This window comes from Xiphophorus hellerii, chromosome 10 (genome assembly GCF_003331165.1).
Source record: "Xiphophorus hellerii strain 12219 chromosome 10, Xiphophorus_hellerii-4.1, whole genome shotgun sequence".
Classification (NCBI taxonomy): domain Eukaryota; kingdom Metazoa; phylum Chordata; class Actinopteri; order Cyprinodontiformes; family Poeciliidae; genus Xiphophorus; species Xiphophorus hellerii.
Window position 1 is genome coordinate 19,904,459 of NC_045681.1, and position 26,400 is coordinate 19,930,858.

Sequence of the window (26,400 nt, forward strand, 5' to 3'; positions counted from 1 at the left end):
AGTTGTTTGATACATTGAACGCAACATCGTACTCCTGTATCATTTGGGTGACCACACGGCCACCGTAGTTACGGGGCAGACTATCCAAGATGGCGCTGCGCACAGTTTGTGCTGCTGCGCTGCGAACTGGGACAGATTTAGGGGTCAGTAACGCGAGGACTATTGCTACAACAGGTATTGTTATGTTTTTCTGAGATATTTTCTATTTGGTAGTTATTGCCCGAACTGTAATGCTCGAGTGTTGCTTTGTAAAAGGGTGTTTGAAGGAAACAACACAAACATGCTGGCCTTGACTGTTGCAGTCAGACATGACAAACTAAGCAGCAGTCAGAAAAATCAAACATTTTGTTTACAGTCTTAATTTCATTGATAACATGACTGGGTTAGTTTAAGAACGGAAGGAGAATACGCAAGTTTAACTTTTACAATTGAATCATGTATCAAAAAGCAATGGACCCTTTACAGGCTAACAAGAAATAACTAAGAACAATAGTTCAATTTCAAGTATTAAAATTGAAATGTACAAAAAATTTACGGCTCACTTTGACAAAACCAATACTTATTTGAAGCATTACCCGGTTTCCTTTGTATCAGAAGTGTTACATTAGACTTATTTGGGCATGTAACTATACTCACTTTTTTAGAAAATAAATCAAATTTGACCTCTTTTACATTAACTAGATTTTCACAAACTAATTAAATTAAATGGAAGCGTTTGCCTAAACAGTCACTGATTTAAATGTGATTGACCAGAATTAGAATTTGACAAATGTTCTTGGCAACGAGCATTCACTCCCCTAGGATGTTTTCTATTTTTTTATTTTCTTGAAAAAGTGGCTCGTATGTACTTTGAATTTGTGTGTAAATTAATAATTTTTTACTACGTTATTGCTGTAAAACAATGCTTGATAGGTTATGTTTTGTATAATTGTGTTAAAACACATTCTGTCTTTTTTTTGTCTTAACCAACAATGAAAAATAAACAGAGCTTTCTATCCCATTTTAACTTTGTTTCTAATTAAGTTGTATTCGGCCTTTTATTATCAAACGAGATTTTGCCTTCTGCAATACATAGATCCTCCAACAGAGGGCAGAAAACAACAGGAAGTAGAAACTAACAGCTCTATTAGAGGTCTCAGAAATAGTCATAACAGGGTAAATAATAATAATAATTTGTCACTAAAAGAGGTCTGTCTGTGAACATGCCTGACTGAAACATTTTAGCTCTAGTTTTAATTCAAATTTGATTTAAAAACGCAGTTATGCAAGATAATAATTTAAACCCATAACATTTTGACGATGTTATTTCTAACCATTGGACCCAGCGGTCCTCAGCAAACGGGCGCGTCCGCTGGGTCCCATGCCCAATGATGACATCGACACATCGAACCTGGAGTCTCTGGAGACCTACCGCAGCTACAACCGCTACTTCCGACAGGCCGAGGAGGCCAAGAACAAGCCCGTGTGGTGGAAGACCTACAGGAGCTACGTGGAAAAAGCAGATCCCGAGCACGGTGAGGAGCAAACTCTGGAATCTGCTGCTGATGGGGTTCAAATGCGTCACTGAGTATCGTTGTGTGTCAAGGTGCCGAGCGCGTGGACATCGGACTGCCGTACTGTCGTCCCAGCAGAACCAAAGTGGTGAAGGAGAGGAGGCAGGCAATGAGTGAAAACAAGAGGAACGTCGAGCTGGAGAGGGCCTCCCGACTTCGTACTTGTACGCTTTTTTTCCCCCTTAACGTTTGTCAAAATGTGACTTTTTTTTTTTAACTGTTGAAGTTAAAAAAAATTGTCACCCCCTCAGTGAAGATCCCCTTGGACCGAGTGCAGGAAACCTGGGAGAAGACCGGCGGACCGTTCGACATAAAGAAGCTGGCCGACCACTACGGGGTCTTCAGGGACCTCTTTCCAATGGCGTATTTTCTACCACAGGTCACCCTCCACATCAGCTACAGTCAGGACACCGATGGACAAGTGCATTATGGGAATCAGCTGACGCCTACAGAAGTATATTTAAAATAACAGAGGATGAATTTTTCCATGTTATGTTTCTTCTCTTGGCTGATCTTCGACTCCGTCTTGTCTCTCTAGGCAGTGTCGGCCCCCCAGATCGCCTTTGACGCAGAGGAGGGTTCCCTATGGACCCTCCTGCTTACCTCTCCAGGTCAGCGTCGCCTTTAGCCTGTGAGATTAATCAGTCTGTTTTCACTGGGGATGCAAGTTATCAATCGAGCTAATGTAAGGCTGATTGATCTCATCCATCGACTAACGGTTAATTGATAAGCGGCCATTTTCTTAAAAACTTACATTTTCTGTTCTTTCAAGAGGGCTGACCGTCATTCTATTAACAAAAAGGGATAAATGTTTTATAATATACTGAATTTGAAAAAAAAAAAAAAAGTCAGCTGTACTAAATATCGACTGAATAAACAGAAAATTGTGGGTTTCTCACATTCTTAAACTTACATATAAAGCGTAGCAAAACAGGAACGTGTTGGTTTGCTGAATAAAAACTGAAAACGTCGGTCCATTAAGTGTATTAACTCACTTAATACACCTAATGTATTGGCACAGTGCAACCCCCCCCCGCATCATGTGACAATTTTTCTGCGTCATCACGTCCTCGCCTTCGTTAGTTTTGGTGGAGAACTTGACGCCGCTCTGTTACGCAGCATCTCGGCTGAATGGCGCTATCGAGGTGAAACTTGAAGAACTTGTCGAGAGTTTGTGTTTCAAAACGGAACCGCATAAAATGCATTTTACCTCCCATAACTGACTGTGTTCGGACCGTTTCTCTTTCCCGTTCTGGTATGGCCGCCATGTTGTATCATTAGGCTCCGCTTGGGGATGACCAGCGGCGCTCTCTGCTGGATATAGCGGCCAAACTACAACAATAAAAGGAGGTGTTAGTGGACCTTGTTAATCGGTTGGAATTAATTTTTATCTAATTAACCATTAATTTACACTTAATCACAAGCTGATGGTAGGCTGCACAGTGGCGCAGTTGGTAGCACTGTTGCCTTGTAGCAAGAAGGTCCTGGGTTCGATTCCCGGCCCGGGGTCTTTCTGCATGGAGTTTGCATGTTCTCCCAGTGCATGCGTGGGTTCTCTCCGGGTACTCCGGCTTCCTCCCGCCTCTCGCCCGGAACTTAGCTGGAGATAGGCACCAGCAACCCTCCCGACCCCATTAGGGACAAAGGGTGAACAGAAAATGGATGGATGGATCACAAGCTGATGGCCTGTATCCCTAGTTTTCACATTTAAATTCAGAAAACATACCTTTATTTTTATTTCATTTCTTTGCAGACGAGCACCTTCTGGATAACGAGGCAGAGTACCTCCATTGGCTTGTGTAAGTACTTTAGATCCAATCCAAAGTGTGCATTTCTTCGTCTGGTTAGCTCCAAAACATGTGAATATTAAAAATGTGGAATGTCTTGTGTCCCTGGAAAGCGGGAACATTCCAGGCGGGGCGGTGCAGGCCGGAGAGGAGCTGTGTCACTACCTGCCGCCCTTCCCTGCCAGGGGAACAGGCTTCCACCGCTATGTCTACGTCCTCTTCAAGCAGGAAAAACCCATCAGCTTCCAGGAAGATCTCCACCCATCGCCATGGTGAGTAACGGCCCTGTCATCTTACCTGAATGTGAGAATCAAGAAGCGAGATGTACCGTACTTTCTTACCATAACAGGATGTGAGAGGAGCATTACCCCTTGTGTTGGTGTGTGTAATAATCCATGCCGTCTTCCCTCCTCAGCCACTCGCTGGTTGACCGCACCTTTAAGACCGTTGATTTCTACAGAAAGCACCAGGACGACATGACGCCAGCAGGCCTGGCCTTCTTCCAGAGCCAGTGGGACCAATCGGTTACCAACACCTTCCACAACACACTCAGTGAGTCGAGTTTCTTTATGTTGCCACGTTTGTTTTGAAGTCTGTTTAAAAACTAAAGCCACTTTCTCGCTCTAGACATGAAGGAGCCGGTGTTCGAGTTCATCAGGCCTCCAGTGTACCATCCTCCACAGGTCAAGTATCCACACAGGCAGCCGCTACGCTACCTGGACAGGTACAGAGATGGGAAGGAGCACACCTACGGCATTTACTGATCAGGAGAAACGCGTCCGACTGGAAATCCAGTCTGGAAAAGTGTGGAATCGTCTAAATAAACCATTTCTTAACCGTTTCAGAGGCTGGTCTTTAGTCTTGTGACAACAGCTCATTGTCCTCAATCAGATGCATATTTTTAAAAGGTTTATTAAAAGTGTCGATTTTTAACTCTTACTGAGGAATAGGAACAGAATCAGTGCCACCAGTGCGACTGGTAAACCACAATTGTACAGTTAAAAATAGCCGTGGGCCACAAAAGTTACATCTCTCTTTTTATAAAAAGAAAAAAAATCCAAAACAATTCTATTGTAAAAATAAATGTTTTATTGAAATTTTGTACAAATTTGCATTTACCTTATTTTCTGCAGATGGGTCAGTGTAACTCAGGTTTCTATCTTTAACTTAGTTTAAAATGCACCTTATTCCGGTTTTCTTTTCAAACTTGTTCTATTCGGCCTTATTTTCAGCTTAATTAATTGCTTAATGGACACAATGAATTCAAACGAATCTGGTAAAAAAAAAAAAAAAGCTGACCAATAAAAATGAGTCTGACCACAAGTAAATTATGTGGATGCAAAGACAAAAACCACTTCACAATTTTTTTCTGTATCTAATAAACAGTTAACCTCAATATGGTAAACTGAGCGCTTAAGTTTCTCCCATTCACTTAAATTGACTGTAATCTAGACTCATCCAGCAGGGGGCAGTGTCACTCCAGTGATTAGTCACCTGCGTTGGAAGAATACACTGGCTGATTCTGGTCCAAGCTAACAAACCACAGATTAATATGTGAACATTACATATTATTGTAATTATTATATTGCGGTAATGTTCACATAGTAACCTGTGGTTTCGTTGGCGGCGCAACCATTTCATTTTTTGCAGGTATGATTTAGTTTCCACTTTTTTTCCCCCCTCCATGTTACAAAAGCACCACCCAGAGGATTTATCATTTTATTTAAATTCATTATTTGTGATTACAAAATGTAAAAATATTAGCTAGCATGGAACAAAAGTCTTTTTAGTATTGGAGTCGATGACTGCCGAGCTTGGAGTGCAGCAGGGCGACATCGCTGGGGACCAGAACTGATGGTTTCCGTTGCTCCACTTCCAAATGTAGTTTTCTAGCCACGCCCAGGAAACAACAGACTTTTTATACACACAGTGCCTTGCCTTTTTGACCTGTTTGTGCATTATAGTCACAAGGTGCCGGGACTTTATGTGACTGACCAAACACAAAGTAATACATAATTGTCAAAGGGGTGGAAAATCTTTATTTTATAACTTAAAAGAAAAAGAAATACTGCTAAGTTTGACCCGCAGTACACAGCTTACTTTACAATCTATCAATATGTTGTCCTAAATGTGTCTGAAAAGTGTGCTGTGCATTTTCATTCATCGTTTGATTTGGTAACTTCCACCCAGCCACTCAAAAAAATGTTTTTTTAAATCCCTGCAATCAAATTGCCACCAGAAGTCCCCTAATTAGTAAACACACCACAGGTGGAGTTTCTACAAGTAGAAACCTAAAGATAAAATGTGAACATGCACAATTTTTATGTATACAATCTGGATATTGGTAAAGATCTGAAACATAAACACTGCTTTGGACTGTTGTTTAATTAAAAGAAAAAACATTTAATTTCTAAATTGTTTGGCTAATTTATTGCTTTCTATTTTGTTGACCAAATTTGTATTTGTATTTTTTTTTTTTACAACTTTTTACTTGTGGTCAAGGGCCAAACAAAAATCATTTCAAGAGCCAGAAATGGCCCCCTGAGCCACACTGCTCCATATTATATTTCAGCTGAAATTGACTTTGAATGTTTATCTTTGTGTTGCAAGCATCAACTTAATAAGTTGATGCCGTACAGAACGCTTGTACTGTATGGATCTGGTCCCCATGGATACAGCAACCAGCGCCGTCATTGTGTCGTCGTTCTCCTGGACTCCGCCTGCTGCTCGTCCGTTACGACCGGGCTGCCTTCAGCATTTCTTCCACGCTCAGTAGTTTCTCTCTGGGTTTGCCGCGAGCTTCCCCCCTCCTCGTCTCCAAGCTGTCGATCTTCTCCCAGTCTGAGAAGGTGACTGGTTTCACTCCTACAAATGGTGCAAAACGAGCCCTCAGTGACTGGAGCAGCAGCTCAGCCTCACGTAACTAATATTAATAAAAAAAGAATATGCGAGACTAAATAGTCTCCATTTTTCACAAATTTAAGACATTTTAAGGCCTTCATTTTATATACATGAATTCAATTAGTTTTAAGAATAGGTGGACACCCTGGATACAGTTTTTTTTTTTTTAAAATAGATAGCTGTGATGTTTCTGTGCTGCAGTTCATTTCTGGGTGAAGATAAATAAAGACTGTTAACAACAAATGTTGCGATAAGCGCTGAGGCGTCGCTGTACCTCGCTCCTCCAGCAGACTGCTGACTGCTTGCGATCCGGGTTTGGCAGCCGACACGTCCAACGCTCCAGAGTCCATGTCCTCCAGCAGGGACCGGGCCGTGTCGAAGCTGTTGTTCATAGTGGTGGCTATCACACCTGTGGGGCCCGTTTTCAGCCAACCGCTGCAATACAAGCCTAGAGAGAAAGGCCGAGTTAAGGGAAAATGGTCTAGTTAAAGGGTTCTTATTACAGGAGAATGTTTTGAAACCTGCGGCTTGGTGAACCCGGCCCACCGAGTTTGGCACGACGGCTCTGCGGGAGTCGAACGGCACGGCGGGATCGATGGGGAGGCTCTTGTAGCCGATGCTGCTGATGACCAGACCGCAGGAAACGTCTTCCACCTCTCCGGTCAGAACGGCCCGAGCCGCGTCTCCTGACCCCTGACCCCCGATAAACACAGACTATAAGAATCCGAAGCGGGCGCATTTTGGGTTTTGAAATCCAAAGCGATGCTCCAACCTCCAGCCTGTTGACCGCCAGTCGGATGCCGGCCGTTCGGCTGCAGCCGGGGTCGGCTAAGATCTCCGTGGGGCTCCGGTAGAAGAGGAACCCCCAGACCTTGGCGGCGTTTCTCCGTCTCTCCAGCTCCTTGTCTCCCGGCGCGTCCAGGGCCGTCTTCAGCAGCAGCTCGGTGAGACGCTTCCTGGGCCGCAGGACGTCTGGGACGGCAGAGACACCGGCGCTTTAAATTTGACTTATTCACCAAACGTATGGAGGAACAAATGTGTGTTTGACAAGTTAATAATTGAATACTTTATTCCACCTCAATCGGTTTCACACCATGGGTTTGCTGATGTCCCCCAGGTTTGTAAGGCTAGCCCACCATGTTTAGATGTACATGTCGCTGTTATCAGTTATTTTTGTTCATGACCAGTTTCACATCAGCATAATGAGACCTCAGGTCTGACAATAGGCTGATGTGAACAAACAGATGACTGCATGTCATCTGTTTGAATTTGACACCATTATTTTTAGCCAACCGCTAAAAACCAACCAAAATTATTAAGAACCAAAGCTTGCAAGTCCATTTTCACCATGAAAGAAAAGGTTGTGGTAGTTTTTTAAACTCATTTAATCGATTAATCGTCAGAACAATTGATTACTAAAATAATCGTTAGTTGCAGCTACTCGCCGGGTCATGGCAGCAAATTTTGCTGGACGATAAATCGTCCCAGAAATCATTGCATTAAACGATACCATTGTCAATTTGAAACCATTTTCCACTAATCTAATAATATTAATAATTGCGTTTTAGGGGCGTGCCGTGGAGGCGTAGTGGTTAGCGCGACCCGTATTTGGAGGCCTTGAGTCCTCGACGCGGCCGTCGCGGGTTCGACTCCCAGACCCGACGATATTTGCCGCATGTCTTCCCCCCTCTCCTTCCCCGTTTCCTGTCAGCCTACTGTCATATAAGGGACACTAGAGCCCACAAAAGACCCCCTGGAGGGGTTACAAAAAAAATAATAATAATAATAATAATATTAATTGCGTTTTAATGCAAGTACACTCTCTCACAGATTAAATAACTTTAATTTGGAAAGAATATTTTTAACACCAGAACTGGAAAACCTCTTAAAACATCAAAAATAAGTAAACCCAATAACTGAAACGATAATAATTCAAATGGATTATGAAGCCTCTGTAACCAAAATTGCATTAAACAAATAATAATAGTTCAATTTAGACAGTGAGAACAGGCAAAAGTGGCAGGTAGAGCAAAGTAAATCCCTGGTACTGGGTGCTAAATGTTTGCAGCGTTTCTCAAAATGCCGGCTTTTCGTCCACATGGAAATGATCTGACTCATTTTAACTTATCATGCAATTAATTTATTCAATGTTTACTGTCAGGCTTCGTTGCAGTCCTAAAATGAATGGCAAAATGGTAAGTGGGCTGAACTTGTCTAATGCTTTTAAAATCATTTTGACCACTTTACGCTAGAGTTACATTCACCCATTCATACACCGATACGCAGATTTGTAGGGGTTAAGTGCCATGTGGCAGGAGGAAGCTGGATTCGAACCTACAACCTTCCGATCACAAGACGACTACTCTTCCCACAGAGAACAGGAAGTCAGTGTAGAGACGCCGGCTCAGGTACAAGTTGCAGCTGTGTTTTTTGAAGGCTTGCAGATATCAAACGCAGGATTTATTAAACCCGACGAGGCACCGGAATTGCGTAAAAAAACACACGTGAAGGTGCATGCAGGTGGTAACGCTCTCATTTGTCACAGAAGTGCTGTATTAAATGTTGCGTTTGTCCCTCGCTGCTTATCGCCTAAAATATTCACAAGGTCAAGGCGAAAAAGAGCATCGGTTTCGAATCAACGCCACGTCTCCATCAAGGCCGCGGCCTGCTGGCCAGAAGGTCAGCAGAACGATGCGAGCAGCAGAGCGGCAGGCCGGCTCTCCTCGTCTGCAGCGCGCCGCCAGCTCTCGTACGTCAGAAGCGACCTTAACCTGTGAACAGTTTCCGTTCGGCTCCGTGTACGAGCCATGGGTCTGCCTCAGCTGTTAACCACAACATACATTTCCTCCTGCCATGTGACAGCTCGAGTGTTCTGCATTAGTCACACCTCGCTTTCTCGTGAACTCGCATGCTTTCCGTCAAGTCGGAGATGAGAACTAAGAGCAAAATCCGTAAATCTTGAGTCAGACTTGTACAAAAAAAAAAAAAAAAAACACACACACACAAAAAAAAACCCAACCTGTCGTGGGTCCCGGAAAATGATTTTTAAAAAAGACAAAGAAAAACAAGAAACAAAAGAAACTCGTCATGCAAGGCTTTGATTCGCCTCTGACCTTTGAGGGCTTCTGAGACGCCTTCGAAATCAGCTGTCACCATCTCGGGCCTGGTTCCCGGCAGGTTCACCATTTCTCTGAGCTCCTGCAGACGACATGAAGAAATCTGCTAGCCGCAACGCTCGGGTTTTCAAAGCTCCACCGGCAGCTTCAAACAAAAATAACACGATTTCAAACAAAACCCAGAAGTCTCCCACGATGGGGTTGTGTTTTCTTTTTTCTGGGTTTCTCTGGTTCTTCTGATTCAGGTTTCCGTTTTTTAAAATAAGCTTCTTTCATAACCTGCTGGGAAAAAAGTGACTCAAACCTAATTGATGACATTTGGAATCCTTGGCTAAGACGAAGAAAAGTTGACGTGCTAAAATTTCAGCACCACATCCTTACTTCTACGGCTCAGTGGAGTAAAAATCAACATGAAAACACAACATATCACACAATGTCATTTACTCAATTCAAACTGAGCAGAAATGGAAAAACAATGCATAGAAACTACTCTTAAACTTAGAGCTTCCACATAATGGAGTAACCAGATGATGCAAACAGGAAGGAGTCTTTTAAATAAAGTCTTAATTGGCACTTGTGCATGTAAAAACTGAAGTTAACACAATGCCAAGTAGGTAAGATGACCAAAATGTCTTCTTCCCATCAATCTGGAAAGGATTACAGCGGATCCCCGTTTATTTACGGTTTAGTATTTGGAGTTTTCTGTGTAACATAACTCCATACTATTCATAGAAAATCCACCTGATTTTGGATTTTTCCAAGCTGTATGACAAACAGCTTGGTATTTCAGCTTGTCAAGTTGAATTAGCCAGGCGCTATGCTGATTGACACGCTATTGCCTGCCTGTCTGTAAAGCGGCCAAGCAAGAAGCGTCATTCAATTTCCTTGGCGTTGATCGGTGGCAACTCAAAGAGCGGAAACAACAAAGAGCGTATAGGTTAGCTTTCAGTGTAGCGTTAAGACCGGTTCCACTGTGTGTATTAATGCATAATAAGGTGTAATTGGTGGTTGAGTTATTAAAATAGGCAGCTAGATGTGTTTGCTACTCGAGTAATCCCAGATTTCAACTATTTGTGGACGGCTACGGGTCCATAAACTCCAGGGAAGTCCAGGAGTCTTCCCTGACTCCTGGACTTGGAAAAGTCCATCATTTTACAATAGGAAATCTTATTTGTAAGCGGAAACTGACTGCAAACTTTGAAGATGTGGATGACTAAGCAGATTGCCACAGATCTCAGAGAAAGACTGTCTCAGACTGTAAGAAAATTTTTTAAAAAAAGCCAAGACATCCTGTAGGCCTAAGTTAGTGTGTTAAATGTTATAATTCATCAAGTAGAATTAGAAAGGAATTGAAAGATATGACTTCAGAAAGATTAGCAGTTGAAAGCCTGTTCTTTTCAAAACAATTATTACAGCATGTCGTCGATTTGCAGGGTTTTGTCCAAACCACCCAAACTTTTCTCGACAAACCAGGCGACAACGTTTAGACGAGTTACGCAAAGGACGGAAGCTTCTGGTCATAATGAACGGCGGCGTTTGGTCAAAACAAAAACCCAACATGTCACCACATAACCACTGTCCTCCAATAGAACCTGGGCAGCTAGCAGTGTCAGCAGCCAAACATTACATCCAGGCACTCTGGAGTCACGCCAGCTAAAAGTAGGCAGAAACCGGCTCGTCCACAAGACGGTGATGCCACACAGCAGGAAGTCTACAACAGACTGAAGCAGGCGTCTGCAGAGTAGGTCAAACACTTGGGTTAGTGTGGTTTTCCCATGTGACAGATGCGTCTCCTTGATAAAAGGCTCAGCTTGTTTTCCTCTGTTCCGTGACACGAACCTTGATTGTGCACGCGACCTGCATGGGTCCCCTCCTGCCGACGATCAGCACCTTCCGAACCCGACTCTCGGCGAGGGCTTCCAGGGCCGGCTGGGTTATGTCCGTTTTCTGGACGACAATAAATCATGAGGTGAAGCTTCGGTGTCAGATAGTACTGCATTCCTTAAAGGTCAGTCAGCCATCTATAATACCCCCAAAGGGGCAATTGTTGCCTAGCTTATTAGGGGAAGCAAAAAAACCAACAATCAGTTTTGAGGTAAGCAAAGGTATTCTTTTCATCAGAAGAAAACTCCACTACAATACCCATCAAAGTCCTCGATAGCGTTTTCTTTTGTTTGCAAAGATTTTGCAAGGTGCTCTAGATATTTTATCTGCAAAGTTAAAACTTTTCTCATTAAGAGAGAAATGCTTCTCACCTTTAAAATGTCTGAAGGAGACAGCAGTATCCTAGCTACATCCAAGGCCACGTTGCCTTGTCCCAGAATGACGGCTGTTTCGCAACTCAGGTCCGGTTTGAGCTGGAGGAGCAATTGATAAAAAACATGAAATCAGCCCATTTTTGCTTTGATTTACACGAGAACAGATGAGATTTTGTTTTCCCTCCCCTCTACGGACCTCTCGGCAGCTGGGCAGGCCGTTGTACCAGCCCACAAAGTCTTTGGCTGAGTAGACGCCGGGCAGGTCTTCGCCCGGCACCCCCATCCTCCTGTTGCCCTCCGCCCCGTAACTCTGACAGACAATACGTACAAAAAAAAAAAAAAGAAGGTCAAAGCACAAATTCTCGTTGTAGGATTCGGTCGAGGCCGTCGCGTTCTCACCAGTACGACCGCGTGGTACGCCCCCTGCAGTTCGCCGACGGTCACGTCCTTCCCGACGTTGACGTTGCCATAGAAACTACAGCGGGAATTTTTGGCTGTTTGAGTAAAAGTATTGATGACATTCTGGAGGACAAAAAAAAAAAAAAAAGAAAGATACATATATTAAACAGAATAACAATTGATACTTCCTAAAGTACAGGAACAATAATTTATATAAGTGCAAATTTGTAACCAGTTGGTTTTATAATGAGTTACTGACGAGTGATTTTAAATGGCCCTATGCTGCGTCAGGGCAAAAATACACCACATGATGCTGTAATAAAGCATAGTAGTATTACATCATAGTGATAAAGGAAGTTTTCCACAAGATAATAAAGCTCTTTGCAATTAAGACATCACTCTGCAAACCACGCTGTCTGCCAAAACACAACATTAGCGCCACGGTCAAAACTTTTATCCGGGACGACATGCTCTCAAAATTCCAGTAAAGCAACCATCTGCAGTTCCTGTTTGGCACATTGTAACAGAAGATCTGATAAAAAGAAAGAAAAAAAAAAATCTGAAATTAGCTTTGAAGGTTGCGGAAAACAATCAGGTTAAAATTCCAGGAACTAGACTGTGCCAAAGACTAAAGATGTTGACTCTGGATATTAATTCCTCATGCAATCTTTGCATTTATTATTTGATATTATATTGAACTCCTTTTTTTTGTTGTTGTTTTTGTTCAACTGTCGTGTTTCAGCCAAGCAGAAGCGAGTAAAAAAAAAAAATATATATATATATATATATATATATATATATATATAATTCCCATCTCACCCACCGCGGGTGGTTCTTATCCTCTGAGCTCGGGTCCTCTACCAGAGGCCTTGAGGGTTCTGCGCAGTATCTTGGCTGTGCCAAGGATTACACATTTCTGGACTGAGATGTCTGATGTTGTTCCTGGGATCTGTTGTAGCCATTGGTCCAGTTTGGGGGTGACTGCCCCGAGGGCCCCGATGACCACAGGCACCACTGTGGTCTTCACCTTCCAGGCCCTCTCCAGTTCCTCCCTGAGGCCCTGGTATTTCTCTAGTTTCTCGTGCTCCTTTTTCCTGATGTTGTAGTCGCTTGGTATTGCTACATCTATCACAACGGCTTTCCTCTGTTGTTTATCCACTACGACAATGTCTGGTTGGTTCGCCATTACCATTTTGTCTGTCTGGATCTGGAAGTCCCACAGGATCTTAGCTCTGGCATTCTCCGCCACCTTTGGGGGTGTTTCCCACTTTGATCTCGGGGTTTCCAGTCCATATTCTGCACAGATGTTTCTGTACACTATGCCTGTAACTTGGTTATGTCGTTCCATGTACGCTTTCCCTGCCAGTATCTTGCACCCTGCTGTTATGTGCTGGACTGTCTCAGGGGCCTCCTTGCACAACCTACACCTTGGGTCTTGTCTGGTGTGGTATATCTGGGCCTCTATTGCTCTGGTGTTTAGGGCCTGTTCCTGGGCGGCCAGGATGAGGGCCTCTGTGCTGTCCTTGAGTCCAGCTTTTTCCAGCCATTGGTAGGATTTACTGATATCAGCCACTTGGGTTATTTGCTGGTGGTACATCCCATGTAGGGGCTTGTCCTGCCATGATGGTATCTCTGGCACCTCAACCTCCGTTCCCTGTTGTCTGAGATATTCACTGAGCACATTGTCTGTTGGGGCTTTGTCCCTGATGTATTTATGGATCTTAGTTGTTTCGTCCTGGACTGTGGTTCTCACACTCACTAGTCCTCTGCCTCCTTCCTTGCGGCTCGTGTACAGTCTCAGGGTGCTGGATTTGGGATGGAACCCTCCATGCATTGTTAGTAGTTTTCTAGTCTTAATATCAGTGGCTTTTATCTCCTCCTTTGGCCAGCTAATTATTCCAGCAGGGTATCTGATTACTGGCAGGGCATAGCTGTTTATTGCGCGGATTTTGTTCTTGCCATTGAGCTGGCTTCTCAGGACTTGCCTTATTCGTTGGAGGTATTTAGCTGTGGCTCCTTTCCTTGTGACCTCATCGAGGTTGCCATTTGCTTGTGGTATACCTAGGTACTTGTAACTGTCCTCTATGTCTGCTATTGTTCCTTATATATATATATATGTTCCTTATATATATATATATGTTCCATATATATATATATATATATATATATATATATATATATATATATATATATATATATATATATATATATATAAATATATATATATATATTTAACTTGCTCACCTGTCTTGTCAGGTGGCGGTTTTCATGGACTGACCATCAAAACGTTCTTCCATCCCAGATCTACGCATCTCTGATGTTTCTAATTGACTCAACACTTATCATAACCTACAATGAAATAATCCTAGGCCCGAAAATGATGCAACTTACCAAATGTAAAAGGTTTTTTAAGTCAAATATTGTACAGCAATCTTTCTTTGACATTTTTAGACAAAGTAATTGGAAGGGCTTTGAGGTGGACCTCAAGCAATTTTTCACCGTTGCGCATTTCGTATGGACCGTCACCCTGCACGTTGTCTAGCTCAGAAATCTTTCCTGAGCTTTTGGACAATTAAATCTACTCTTAACCCATAAACAAAATTCTTTTCCAATAAGAAAAAAGTGAGCACGTTTGTCTAAGATACCCTTCATGATTTTGCATCTTAACGGTTTTCTTTTTGCCACTACACTCATCTCCACCAATTCGCCCGCCTGAGCGGTGGATTCCTGCAACCGCCCCAGAGTTCCCATGATCCCCTGGGCCTGCTTCTTTGATTAAGATATTTTCAAAACACTTGAAGAGACACTTTGCTGTGTGATAAAAATGTCAGTGGAAGCAGACACCTTGACTTCAGGGTGATCAGGGGCCACTCCAAACCTGACCAGGCCAAAGGGGACGGGCAGTCGCTCGTAAATGTCCACCTCGACATCCTGACGGGCCTGAGATGGAAAAGAAAAAAAATCAAACAGGAGAAATCGCTCGCTATATCGTCTCTTCATAAATGAAGTTTCACGATGCTCAAAGGTTTCCTTATGTACCGGCCAAACACAACGTTCAAAATACGTTGGCCTGTCACGATAGCAAATTTTGCTGAGCGATTAATTGTCTCAAAAAATTATTGCGATAAACGATAATATTGTCTGAAGACCTTTTTACACTGATTTAATGGAAATGACGTAATAATGCATGCGATTTCCTGCCAAAGACAGATACACTTTATTTTCAAAAGAATATTTAACACTGGAGCTGATAAACTAAATAAACAAAACAACCAAAAACAAAATGGATTCTCAGTCTCCATTAACAAAAAATGTACTTGATAAAAACTAAACACCATAAAGCCAAAGTGGAAATAAATACTGCATTCAACCCAAAGAGTGCAGATTATGAAGTCTGTATATTATGTTGCCCTTCAGTAATAATTAGATTTAAATAGAGAAGATGGGCACATCGACTACCTGATGCAATAATTCACACTACATGATTTTTTGCTCCTATTTTTCCCCTTACAACAATCTTAGACCTTTGATCTTTCTAAGATTGTGTGGTTTGTTACCGTAGATCCTCGTTGCCGCTCCGATCTAAATCAGGGTTTTTCCCCGACTGGAAGCGTTAATGCAGCCTGTTAAATGTGACAGGTAGCCAATCAGAAAGTGAGGATTCTCCTCCGTGTTTTCTGAGGGGAAATTACAGAGGGGAATCCCAAACAGCTGATACGGCGCAACCCGAAGTCCAGCGGACATTGGAGATGATATGTGGAAACAACATTAATGTTTATTTAACATGCAAAGAATATAGAAATGACAAGAGGAGGAGTTGGAGCGAAATTGCTACTGCAGTTGATAAACCCGGTAACTTTTCAGCTGTTCTTCGTTAACGTGACGTAAATAGGTTCTAATGATTTTCATTCAGTCAGGACTTTACGCTGACACTAGCCACATGCATTGCAGGTAGATTGTAGTAAAGCATTGATTAATGCCTGGTTTTAAAATTAGTTCACTGGACTTGTAGCCATTATTTTGTGCCCATTGTTGGACACCACAGGGCAGGAACGAACCCGATCGAACCGTTATACCTAGGATTTCTGTCGGCTAATGTGTGGTCTGTCAGGTTTTGAAAATGGGCCGACAATCGGCCGCCAGCTCTAAGATCGTGTAGTGTGTGCTGGGCTTTACACTAAGGAAATGAGGAAGGGAGGAGTCAGTGGAGAGCACTGGAGTTGAGCCTTTTTTCACTCGGTGTCATTAACAGAAAGAGAAAAAGGTCGGGAGAGACGATAATGCCGATAATTGAAATGGCGTCGATAGTTTTAATTTATCGTACCGACAGGCCTAAAAATACGGCTTTCATAATAGCGTCTCATGAAACGTTGAAAAGTGACTTTGAGAGTTTCTTCTCTAATACATTAGAACAGAATGAATGTTTGAATGTCTCTGTTGTTCAGTTTAATATTAACAGCAAACATGAACTGTAACACAGATGAAGCTCAGATGACAGCCAGGCCTGTTTCCTGGGGTACATTTCTACCGGTGTGATCTGTTTTACAAGTCAGAATGGAGGAAAATCACCTTAAAGAAAATACAACAGCTGTTTTAAATGATTCTTAAAGTTGATTTGTCCAAATTAATGCTGTGTTTTAACAACAGGAACTACGGTAGTTTTACAGTAGTTTATTTTTTTTCTCCCCCCATGTTTCCCCACTCTAAGAACTAGAACAAATATCAGACAAAAAAATGGTAAAAATCCACCCTGATCACGGCCGCTTTAGGGACGGAGGTCTTCTTGCTTGGACCTTGAACTACAAGTGGAGCTTCATAGTAGGAAAACACAGAGCATTGCTCATCAGCAGAATCATTTCCCAGTTTGTATTTTATGTTAACTTTAAATATCCGACAAGAGTTTGGTATTTTTACAATATTTCACTGTTTTTTTTTTTCCCAGTGGAACAGTTGGGGGATTATTTTCCTGTCTTAATAGTCCGGAACAGAATTGCAAGAAATAACAAATAATAATCTTGCTGGGTTAGCTGGTTTTTTGTCTCTACTGCAGGTACATAAATAAAAAAAAACAAAAAAACAAAGCTTTGGAAACTTTAAAGATCAGACGATAAAGAAGACAAAAAAAGTTACGACAGATAAAAACGCCGCAACTGAACTGGAACAAAGTGCATCCGGGCCATTAGGCTCCTGCTTTGATGGTTCTGTGTTTGTATTTCTTACAAACTGCCAGTCCGTCGTTCTCTGACTCACTGAGACGTCAATTCAGAGAAAACGCAAGGAAAACACATGCGTAAAAAAAAGGCTGAGCTATAAAAATACAATTTAAAAAAAGCTAATTACAGTGTAAAGGGTAATTCTGTGCCAGAGAAGATGTTGTTTTCTTGTCTTAGATGATTTCTATTAAAAATGTGATCCTAAGTTATGTTTCCCTGAGGCACAGTAAAAGCAAAAGTAAGCATTGAAATACTTCGAAAGCAACAGAGCAAGTATATAACAGCTTCTAGAAATGTTAGCCTGCGTCTGTGACTAAAAGCACAACGGCACAGAACAGACGGGCTCTTTCCTGTTCTAGTTTGACAGATTTTTATCTAGTCCAGGAATTTGTTCAAAAGATAAGTAGAGAAATTCAGTTGTTTCCGGCGAGACATATTTGCTGCGCTTACTGTTTGCAAACATAACACAGATTCAAAGTGATTTCATTATATATATATATGTATATATATATATATATTTTAAACAAACTACCAGTCCGGTCACTGTTATCTATGATCGGTTTGAAACGGCTTACTTTAGTCACGGCTTCCTGTCATGAGTCGTTTACCTATGACTTGAGTTCATGAGGAAGCTAGGCAGGCAGTTGGAGGATAAATCATTGTTTAGACAGCCACAAATCTTCTACAATCAACCAGATCATGCGGTATTTCCAGTAACATATATTCGGTTTCAAGAAGTGTACCGCCGGATCACACCGTTTGCTGACGATATCCAGATTTACCCGCTTGTTCCAGTCCACAACAATGCTGCGTTTTATACAACATCTAAAACATAAATGGGACTAAGCAAAAAAAAAAAAAAGAGATATCAGTTAATCTTAATTGACACTGCAATGCTGTTGGCCCCTCACATTCCCGTCACCACTTATTTGGGAAAAATTCTTGCTTTTAAATTTGATGTGATCGGCTCAGCTGTAAAGGTGAGCAATTGTCCAGCCTGGGGCACTTAGTAAATCAAAGGCCTTCTTTCAATTACAGGAGTCTAAGGCACTAATCCATCTCTTAGTCACATCTCATTTGGATTACTGCACTTCTTTGGAGTTGTGTTAATCCATAGTCAAGTGTTAACACCAGAGTGCCTTCTGTGCGTCTTCTGACAGAAAAGAAACGGTGCCATCACCTGGCTTCGCTACGCTGGGTTTTTGTCAACTTGACGATCCAGTTCGAATGTAGAACCCCCCCCCCCCCCCCCCCCCCCCCCATCATGCTATTAATGGTGTGACACCACCTCCAGTTAAAAGATTGGGGTAAAAAAAGAAAAAGGTCACTTCCCATTTGACATTTCTAGAGCCTCAAAAAGTTCATCAACAGCCTGTTTGAGCTTAAATGCTGTTTGCAATAATTTGCCAACACTATTTGTTTGTTGTTGTTTTTTTTGTCTCTTGCCTGTTTTGTGAATGTCAAATTGTGGACACTTGTAACTTTTCCCCCCCAATTTAAATCTCCTGCTCAGTCATCAGTTCATCAGTCCAAGCCGACAACAGTGTATTTTTTATCCACTCAAACCCTAAAGGAACATGTTCGCAAAATGTAGTGTAAATAGCTAAGTGTGTCCATGACTTGACATGACAGAAGATTGAAAGCCAGGCACGTTCTGCTCGCTTTGAACAAGCATCAGAGAGGTTTATCCGTGTGCTGTCGGAACAGGAAGTACACACCTTGATAAGATGCTGCGCCGTGTAGAAACCTGCCGGACCGCTCCCGACGATACACACCTTTGGACAGCCGGAAGTAGACAAAAAAGCCTTTCCACTCCCACTGAGGCCTGCAAAAATGAGAAGACTGGCTCAACGAAGTACGTGTTGAAGGTCAAATGTGTCACAAATCAATACATAATAAAGTCATTAGATAAATTACTCAATTAAATTCAGTTAAAAAAGTATTTAATTTGCCTTTGGGATTAGTGATGTGTTTTTGAATTCCAATTTTATTATTAACAGTTTTCATAAATTAAAATAAAAATAAGTAACTATCAATATTTCTTTAAATATTTTTGCATGAATATTAAATATTATATTTAACTACATAATTATAAATTAAATTAGTTCATTACATGCTAAATGTATTTTTATAGTTCTTCAGTATTTTTTTTAACACATGGCACTCTGCTTTTTTATTACTTCATCTTTTAAAGTCAGTGGGTGGGACTAACTGCAATACTGAATGTGATTGGTCTGTAGTCGAGTTGCCGTGCAGGTTAACCAATCAAATGTCAGTGTCTCTCTAATAACGTTGACTACAGTTCAAATAAGTTTACATGGACTGTAGCACATGAAATATTAGATAACTACATAAAAAGTATGGTTTTAGCATAAATGGAATTTAAATTGAATTATTTAAACATTGAATTATGTAATTGTTCATTTAATAAATAGCTAGCAAACAGATAAGTATTTATTCCTTTCATATTTACTAAATTAGCTATATATGTGAAAATTAATTAGGTAATTTTTTTTTCTTATTCTGGCGCAGTTGGATCTCAATAATGACGCCACAATTCAGTCTCATTGCACCGCTTACTATGAAGCTGTTTTATGACTGATAATGCGGTTCCCATGAGTCATAATGAGTGAATTGAGTTGCACAAAAAAAAACATTTAACAGACAACTTAGGCTGTCAATTTGAACCAGACTGGACGATGTGCAGGCGGTGTTACCAGTGTCTCACCTCCATTAAGTCCCCTTGTCCATTTACTTCTTCCTGAAGTCCACAGCTTTAGCTCAGACAGCAGTCGCCTGCAGTTCCTCATGTTTAGCTCCTCTGTGCGGACCAGCCTGAAAGTGGGTTTTATCCTGAGTGTGTTGCGGCTTCTGCTCACCAGCCCCTCATAGCTGCCTCTGGCTGCTCTTCCTGAGCTTTGGACAGCGGGACAGGGAACCAAAAGCCAAGGTGGAGACCGTCTATCTTCACCGTGACAGGCTGCATGTCCTTCGATGGTTTAGCTAAAGCTGACAGCTAACCCGACTTTGTGCTCAGCTTCACATTCGCTCTTATTTTCCTCCACACTTTTAAACTTTAAAGCAATTTGTAAATACGGTTTGTTTCTGGGACTCCACGTTGTGTTACAGGAGTAAAAGTCCGCGGAAACCATTTTACCGCTAAAGTTCCGCACAAGAAGCTCGTGCTTTTATTAGCTAAATGTTTTTAGCTAATAGCGCCTGAGTGAGCGACCTGCGGTGAGGACGCAGGGTGTCTAATTAAGCTGTCCAAATCGATTATTACACTAATTAAAACTTGTCCTTTTAAGAAGAGAATTTATTTGCTTGACCTCCTTGCTGGCTGAGTTTCTGGTGGCAAATGTTAAAACTGCAAACAAGTATTAGCTCAGATTATTAGCATAGGAAGCCTCCCTGGTATCCCATTTAAAGTAATGAGACCTGGCTCATTACTGTTACACAACACGAGATAATGGCAGTGTATTACTCTGCATGTAAACACAACTCCATGTGATTTAATGAGGTACAAATCACTCAGTATTTTCACCAGAACTTTCACTAACTATGCATGGCAGCCATATTTGATTTTAAGGTTGTGGGTTGCGACTTTTAAACTAATAGCAACATTTCTAAATATCCATCTAAATATAAGTTTCAGCAAACCTTTTAGTTGATTTTACTGAGTCAAATTCCAACCCACCTGTAGGAATGGAATGCACTAATAAAGATGGAAGTCCTACTAATTTTATCATTTTTTTGTTTCAGATAGACAGGATTTTATCTGCCACAGACTGTTTTGATTTGAAGCTCAGCAGATTTAGGGAAGATTAATTCATCGGTGTGGTGCCAAAGTTTTCAAATCTCTAAGCTTTTTCTCACTTTTTTTTGTCACAACCCAACCACAAACCTCAATGTGTTTATTTCAGATTTTATGTGACAGACTACGAGTACAGAACTGTGAAGTGGGAGGAAAACGATGCATGTTTATTAAAATGTGCCATATGTATGAGCCCCTTGGCATCAATACTTTTATCATTTCACTGTAATCACAACCGTGTGTTTTCTTCCAGGTATGCCTCAGTGTAGCTGTCACAATTTAAATTAAAATGTATTTCATGGTTTTAATGTAATTTTTTTTTTTCATAAAATTGTGCTAACTGTAAAAACTCCCCTTGCCATCTTTTTACATCTAGAAAGTGAAAGTTTGCCCCTTTGTTTCATTTTTCAGAGCTTGCCACAGATTCTCAATTGGATTTCGACCTGGACTTTGACTGGGCCATCCTAACATATGAACATGAGTTTCCTTTTTGCTCTTATTAACGTTCTCCGTCATCGAAGGTGGAACTCCATGTCTTTTCAGATTTCTGTTATTAAAGTGAAGCATAATTTCCATTCTTGATCATAGTCTCCTCCAGTAGATGCTTGCTTCTCTCTAAATCAGTTTCAGCATCAATAAAATGTTTCCCCCAAAGCAGATTGTTGAATTATTTTTTTACAATAAACCTGATCAGAGCCCAGATGTGTGGTGAAACTTAAAAAGCATGGACTCCAGGCGTCTTCGAGACAAATGCATGACTTTGAACATTTTTCATTTATTTAACTTATTAAAACAGGCAAAAGTACACATTATATACAAGGGACAAACATATTTGCGTGAGACTCTGAAGTACATTCGAAACCTTAATGGGTCAAGGAAAGCTGCACAACAAGCAGAAATGGAAACAGCTAACTTTGCAATTTTCCATCACAAACAAACCTCGCTCTTTCACACACACCTGTACACTCTCGCTTCATCCAGGATGTGGTAGCTGAGACACATTTCTGCAGACAAAAACAGTAAATTAGATGTCAAGGAAGTGAAAGGCACTGCATAAAGCCAACCAGTTCCGCTAACTATTTCCAGCCAGAGTGCTTTTAAGATGCCCTTGCTGCAAATATTAGATTTTATCATCAGTTTGCATCGGCGCTTAGCATCACAGATTGCCAAAGATGCCGTAGTTTTGTGTGGACGTCATCATGTAGGGGCAGTGATCGACGGTCTGCTGCTGCTGCGTGTAGATGTTCCGAGGCTGGTTGGGTTTGGGGGGTCGCGAGGGTCTCGGAGGCAAGGGAGGGGCGTAACCTCTGAAAGGCGTGAAGTTCTTCTTGAACTGTTGGGAGGACGGAAAATGGTCTGACTAATCTGAACACAGTTTCAAACTCTCATCCGGTCCAGGTCGCACGTACCCTCCTGCACTTCACAATCATCAGGCCGATGGACATCAGAAATACGCCGGTAAACGCCGCGATGCTCAGGTAGATCAGGGTCAGATCCACGGTGCGGCTGCTGCATTCTTCCGTGGGTCTGCCCTCTGTGAGGAAATAAGTCGGACATTTTAAGCCAAGGTTCTTTGCATCGTGCATTTCAACGACAAGGCAGCTCAAAGTGCTTAAAGAATAAACGTGTAACGTTGCAATTCGTCTGATGTGAGTAAGCAGCACATTCCCTCTCACCTCTGACAATGATGACGGTCCCATTGCTCTCCAAGTTAACGTTATTGTATTGTTCGTCAATGTAGGCCCAGCTGCAGTAATACAAGTCTGTGTCTTCCAGCCCCAGAAGGGACAGCTGTAGCTTAAACTTATACCTGGCTCCTGGGTCCAGCTGCTCCTTGGTTATGCTAATTCTGTTTTGAAATTTATCAACTGTAGTGTTCTTGGTAACAACTCCTTTGTCAAAGTTGAGGTACAGAATTTGCTCGTCTCCAAGGAAGCGCCTTTTTAGAGAGAGGCCCGAAAGGTTCTCTAGGGATGTGGAGCATTTGATCTCAAGCGACGAATTGATCCACACATTGGAAATGGACAAGGGGCTTTGGGAAGCTGCCAGAGAGAAAGAGATGGACTGTTAGAGACCAAGTCAACATGATGGTATCAATGGATTAAGGGTGTCATGGGGACACCTCATGGACCCACTGACTGACATCTAGAGACGTTTTGGCAGTGACAGTTAAAGGGTTAAATATATATTTTTTAAAGTGTACAGTGATGTATGAAAGAGTTTTTTTCTGTATACTTATAGAAAAATACGAAAGTCTCAGCTCAACGTTAGGCCTGTCACGGTAACAAATTTAATTGGACGATAGATCGTCCCAGAGGTTGTTGCGAGAAACAATAATATTGTTGCTTTGAGAACATTTTCAACTAACATAATGGTAATGGCAAAAGAATGCAAGAAAACACTCCCAAAAAAAGCAATTCACTTAAAATTGTGACGGACATTTAACACTGGGACTGGGAGACATTTTAAATACCAAAGATAAGTAAACAAAACAACAAAATTGTCCTTCACAAAAAGGGGCTAGATGAAACCAAAACACCAAACTGAAAACTTTTATCATCTGTTTCTGGTCGAAAGAGAAGAAAAGAGGAAAGGATAAATCATGCCAATTGAAATTATTGAGCTTGTTTTCATTTATCATGTGATTAATTGATTATTGTGACAGGCCCACTCAATGTAATGATATTTTATAACATTTCATGCACTCATGCAATTTTAGCCATTACAGACCTTCTGCTGTACATCTGAACTCTTTGGATCTGTAAAAAAAATAAAAATAAAAGGGAGGACCAAATACACTGCCTCGCAAAAGATTTTAGAAATGATCTTTAAAAAAATGACAAAGAAAAATCTGGTGTGCGTTTGCATACAGTCCCTCTGGGTCAGTACTTGTAGAACAACTTTAATTTTAGCTACAAGTCTTTTGGGGTTGGACTCTCTAGTGCTTTGCATAAATAGAAACTGCAATTGTTGACCATTCTTGCAAAAACAGCATCTATGAACGTCAATATTCATGTCTTGCAATGACATCTAGCCTATGTTGTGGCTAAACAGAGAGCCGTGGCTACATTTTTTAACACATGAATATAACTTGGTCTTGTAGCTCCGGTTGTTCATTTATGGTTGTGGTTCTGCTGCCAGTGTCGCGTCTTGAGAAGTGATGCGCAGAAAAAGTTCAAATTCGGTCTTTTATGACCCAGAACACCTATTTCCAAATGTTTTTGATGTCCCCTGAAAGGCTTGTTGCAAAGATTAAACATCTTATAGATATATATTTTTTATAAAGCCCACCTTTGTTTGCGTGAGCCACAAAACGGTTTTCATCTCATCAGATTCTATTAAATGAGTTGTGGATCTGTGCAGGTCCTCCAGAGTTACTTTCACTGTTTCCCTGATGATGTTAGATGTTCAAATTGTGCTTTATTGTTTTGGAACTTTTCAAGACAAAGTGATTGCTCTCATTTTTTTTTTTTATGGGTATCAAAGTAAGGCGAACTGAATACAAATGCATATTACCATTTTATGCCTGTTACAAACAAACATGCATCATTTTCTTCCACTTCACAATCGTGCATAAATTTGGGTTGTTCAGAGAATCTCAGTTAAAACACATTATGGTTTGAGATAAGATCAAATATTGCAGCAAACTCCAAGACAATGTACAAATGCAACATAATATAGAAAGTAGCAGCTTAACCTGCAGGTGCACGTTGATAAAAAAAAAAAAAAAAACTGTTTCAGCATCGAGCCGTGAAGCGTGCAGCAGCTGCAACACCACACCGAAAGATAAATCCGAGCCGTTAACTTTCTTCAGATTCCCAACCCAACCAAAACCTTTTGCTTCCCACTTTCACTCCAGCGTAAACAAACTCACCTGTCCAGGTGTTGAGCATCACCTCGGCAGGCATGCAGAGCAGCGCCAACAGGCAGCTCCACCACTTGGCTTTCATCCCGCAACAGGGGCTGCAGGCAAGCCGCCACACGCACAGGACGTCTGAGACGCTGCGAGGAACCTCTCAGGCTGAAGGGGACGACTGTCACAGGAACGCCTTCTTTGTGGCTGGCGAAGGAAACTCATGACTCTGGGTGCAAACTGGGGGTGTGTGGGAGTGTTTGTGCTGCGCTGCAGTCGATCAAAGGGCCCTAGGGCTGTTGTTGTCGGCTTCGTTATTTCATGTTCCATCACTCATCATTTGGGGCAGATATTAAAATGTCCTGAAAGAAAATGTCACTGCTCTCGGAAACGAATGTTGACGGGCTCGAGCTTTAAAAAAATGTCAGAAGCTTCTGAAACTTTAAGAGGCCGGAAAAGGAACCGTATTGAGAACAACAACCAAAAAAAAAATAATTTCCCTTTATACACATTTTTAAAAATATCCCTCACAGCTGATGAATAATTATGTTTTGAAACCCTCGACGGAGCCCGCTTCCAATTCCCCCGAGGTTAGCATAGCAAGATGGCAGGGCGAAGTCAGAGATTTACGGTCCTAATGGCATGTTGGCACAAAAACAACACAGCAGAAATACACACACACATGTTTGCGTGGCTATCGTTGTGGGGATTTTCCATTGACTTCCATTCATTTCTGCAGCCTAAACCTTACCCTTATCCTAACCCTATCCATTACATACCTATCCCTGACCTAACCAAAGCTCAATTCACACCTTAGTCTAAATCTGATTCCTGACCCAAAAACAGGGTTTCCCCTTGTGGGGACCGGGCTTTGTCGCAAGGAGCAGTGGGTCCCCATAACGTAGTATGTCAGGAAAATGGTCCCCACAAGGTATTACAAACAAACGCGCACAGTACACACCCACACACACACACACACACACACACACACACACGCCAACATAAAAAGTTGGAGTCGGAGTTGACTCACTGTAATTTGCCGTGTGAATCGGCTGAAGGAAATAGCATCAATGCCTGTTACACAACAAAGTTCTTTAGAGGTCAAGAAACACTAAGAGCACTACAGACATACACTGGAAATAATTAAACAAAGAACAAATTTCAAATATCGGACAGCGGGGAGGGGAAGGGCTGTCCTGTTAGACCGTCAGTTTCTGAAACTACATAATATGGCGGATCTTATGGAGGTTGGGAGGGCAGTGGGCCCCCGGCCCGGATGGGAGACAGAATAGGATTTCAGGTTCCCAAGCCTCTATCACGTCTGACCAGAACTGGAGAAAGTAGACCCTCTCCTGAAGAACACAGTAGGAATGTAGGGTTATATAGGTTACTCAGTCATGGTTGCTAAAAACTTTACAAGACCGACTGATTGTAGTGATGATGATGATGATGATCATTTATTTCATACAATCAATCAATCAATCAATCAATCAATCAATCAATCAA

General features: G+C 41.7%; 3 protein-coding genes across 3 annotated transcripts; 1 reads left to right on the forward strand and 2 right to left on the reverse strand.

The window, feature by feature from the left end:
- Positions 1–57: 57 nt before the first annotated feature.
- On the forward strand, positions 58–4,633 carry mrpl38 (mitochondrial ribosomal protein L38). Its single transcript, XM_032574425.1, has 9 exons — positions 58–174; positions 1,326–1,514; positions 1,586–1,717; positions 1,805–2,007; positions 2,092–2,164; positions 3,307–3,352; positions 3,454–3,612; positions 3,756–3,892; positions 3,968–4,633. Exons 1-9 carry the CDS (start codon positions 90–92, stop codon positions 4,102–4,104), a joined length of 1,161 nt encoding a protein of 386 aa, XP_032430316.1. The 5' UTR covers positions 58–89; the 3' UTR covers positions 4,105–4,633.
- A 412-nt stretch (positions 4,634–5,045) lies between these two features.
- fdxr (ferredoxin reductase) lies at positions 5,046–20,647 on the reverse strand. Its single transcript, XM_032574424.1, has 12 exons — positions 19,956–20,647; positions 18,946–19,052; positions 14,859–14,954; positions 12,015–12,137; positions 11,812–11,925; positions 11,613–11,714; positions 11,197–11,304; positions 9,355–9,439; positions 7,014–7,213; positions 6,763–6,934; positions 6,516–6,689; positions 5,046–6,205 (listed from the first exon to the last, which is right to left on the reverse strand). The coding sequence occupies exons 1-12, from the start codon at positions 20,035–20,037 to the stop codon at positions 6,075–6,077; spliced, it is 1,494 nt and encodes a 497-aa protein (XP_032430315.1). The 5' UTR covers positions 20,038–20,647; the 3' UTR covers positions 5,046–6,074.
- A 1,149-nt stretch (positions 20,648–21,796) lies between these two features.
- Positions 21,797–25,078, reverse strand: LOC116727182 (uncharacterized). Its single transcript, XM_032574426.1, has 4 exons — positions 24,916–25,078; positions 22,718–23,083; positions 22,451–22,575; positions 21,797–22,374 (listed from the first exon to the last, which is right to left on the reverse strand). The coding sequence occupies exons 1-4, from the start codon at positions 24,989–24,991 to the stop codon at positions 22,198–22,200; spliced, it is 744 nt and encodes a 247-aa protein (XP_032430317.1). The 5' UTR covers positions 24,992–25,078; the 3' UTR covers positions 21,797–22,197.
- Positions 25,079–26,400: the final 1,322 nt, after the last annotated feature.

What these genes read in the sequence shown, in the direction of transcription:
- mrpl38 (XM_032574425.1), top strand. Translation starts at nt 90, where the DNA reads ATGGCGCTGCGCACAGTTTGTGCTGCTGCGCTGCGAACTGGGACAGAT. An exon ending in AAAAGCAGATCCCGAGCACG is followed by an intron (nt 1,515 to 1,585) that starts GTGAGGAGCAAA and finishes TTGTGTGTCAAG; the next exon opens with GTGCCGAGCGCGTGGACATC. An exon ending in CCTCCTGCTTACCTCTCCAG is followed by an intron (nt 2,165 to 3,306) that starts GTCAGCGTCGCC and finishes ATTTCTTTGCAG; the next exon opens with ACGAGCACCTTCTGGATAAC.
- fdxr (XM_032574424.1), bottom strand. Translation starts at nt 20,037, where the DNA reads ATGAGGAACTGCAGGCGACTGCTGTCTGAGCTAAAGCTGTGGACTTCA. An exon ending in AGGTCGCGTGCACAATCAAG is followed by an intron (nt 9,440 to 11,196) that starts GTTCGTGTCACG and finishes TGTCGTCTGCAG; the next exon opens with GAGCTCAGAGAAATGGTGAA. An exon ending in CCGGGTTCACCAAGCCGCAG is followed by an intron (nt 6,690 to 6,762) that starts GTTTCAAAACAT and finishes CTTTCTCTCTAG; the next exon opens with GCTTGTATTGCAGCGGTTGG.
- LOC116727182 (XM_032574426.1), bottom strand. Translation starts at nt 24,991, where the DNA reads ATGAAAGCCAAGTGGTGGAGCTGCCTGTTGGCGCTGCTCTGCATGCCT. An exon ending in GACCGTCATCATTGTCAGAG is followed by an intron (nt 22,576 to 22,717) that starts GTGAGAGGGAAT and finishes ATTTCCTCACAG; the next exon opens with AGGGCAGACCCACGGAAGAA. An exon ending in TGATTGTGAAGTGCAGGAGG is followed by an intron (nt 22,375 to 22,450) that starts GTACGTGCGACC and finishes TCCTCCCAACAG; the next exon opens with TTCAAGAAGAACTTCACGCC.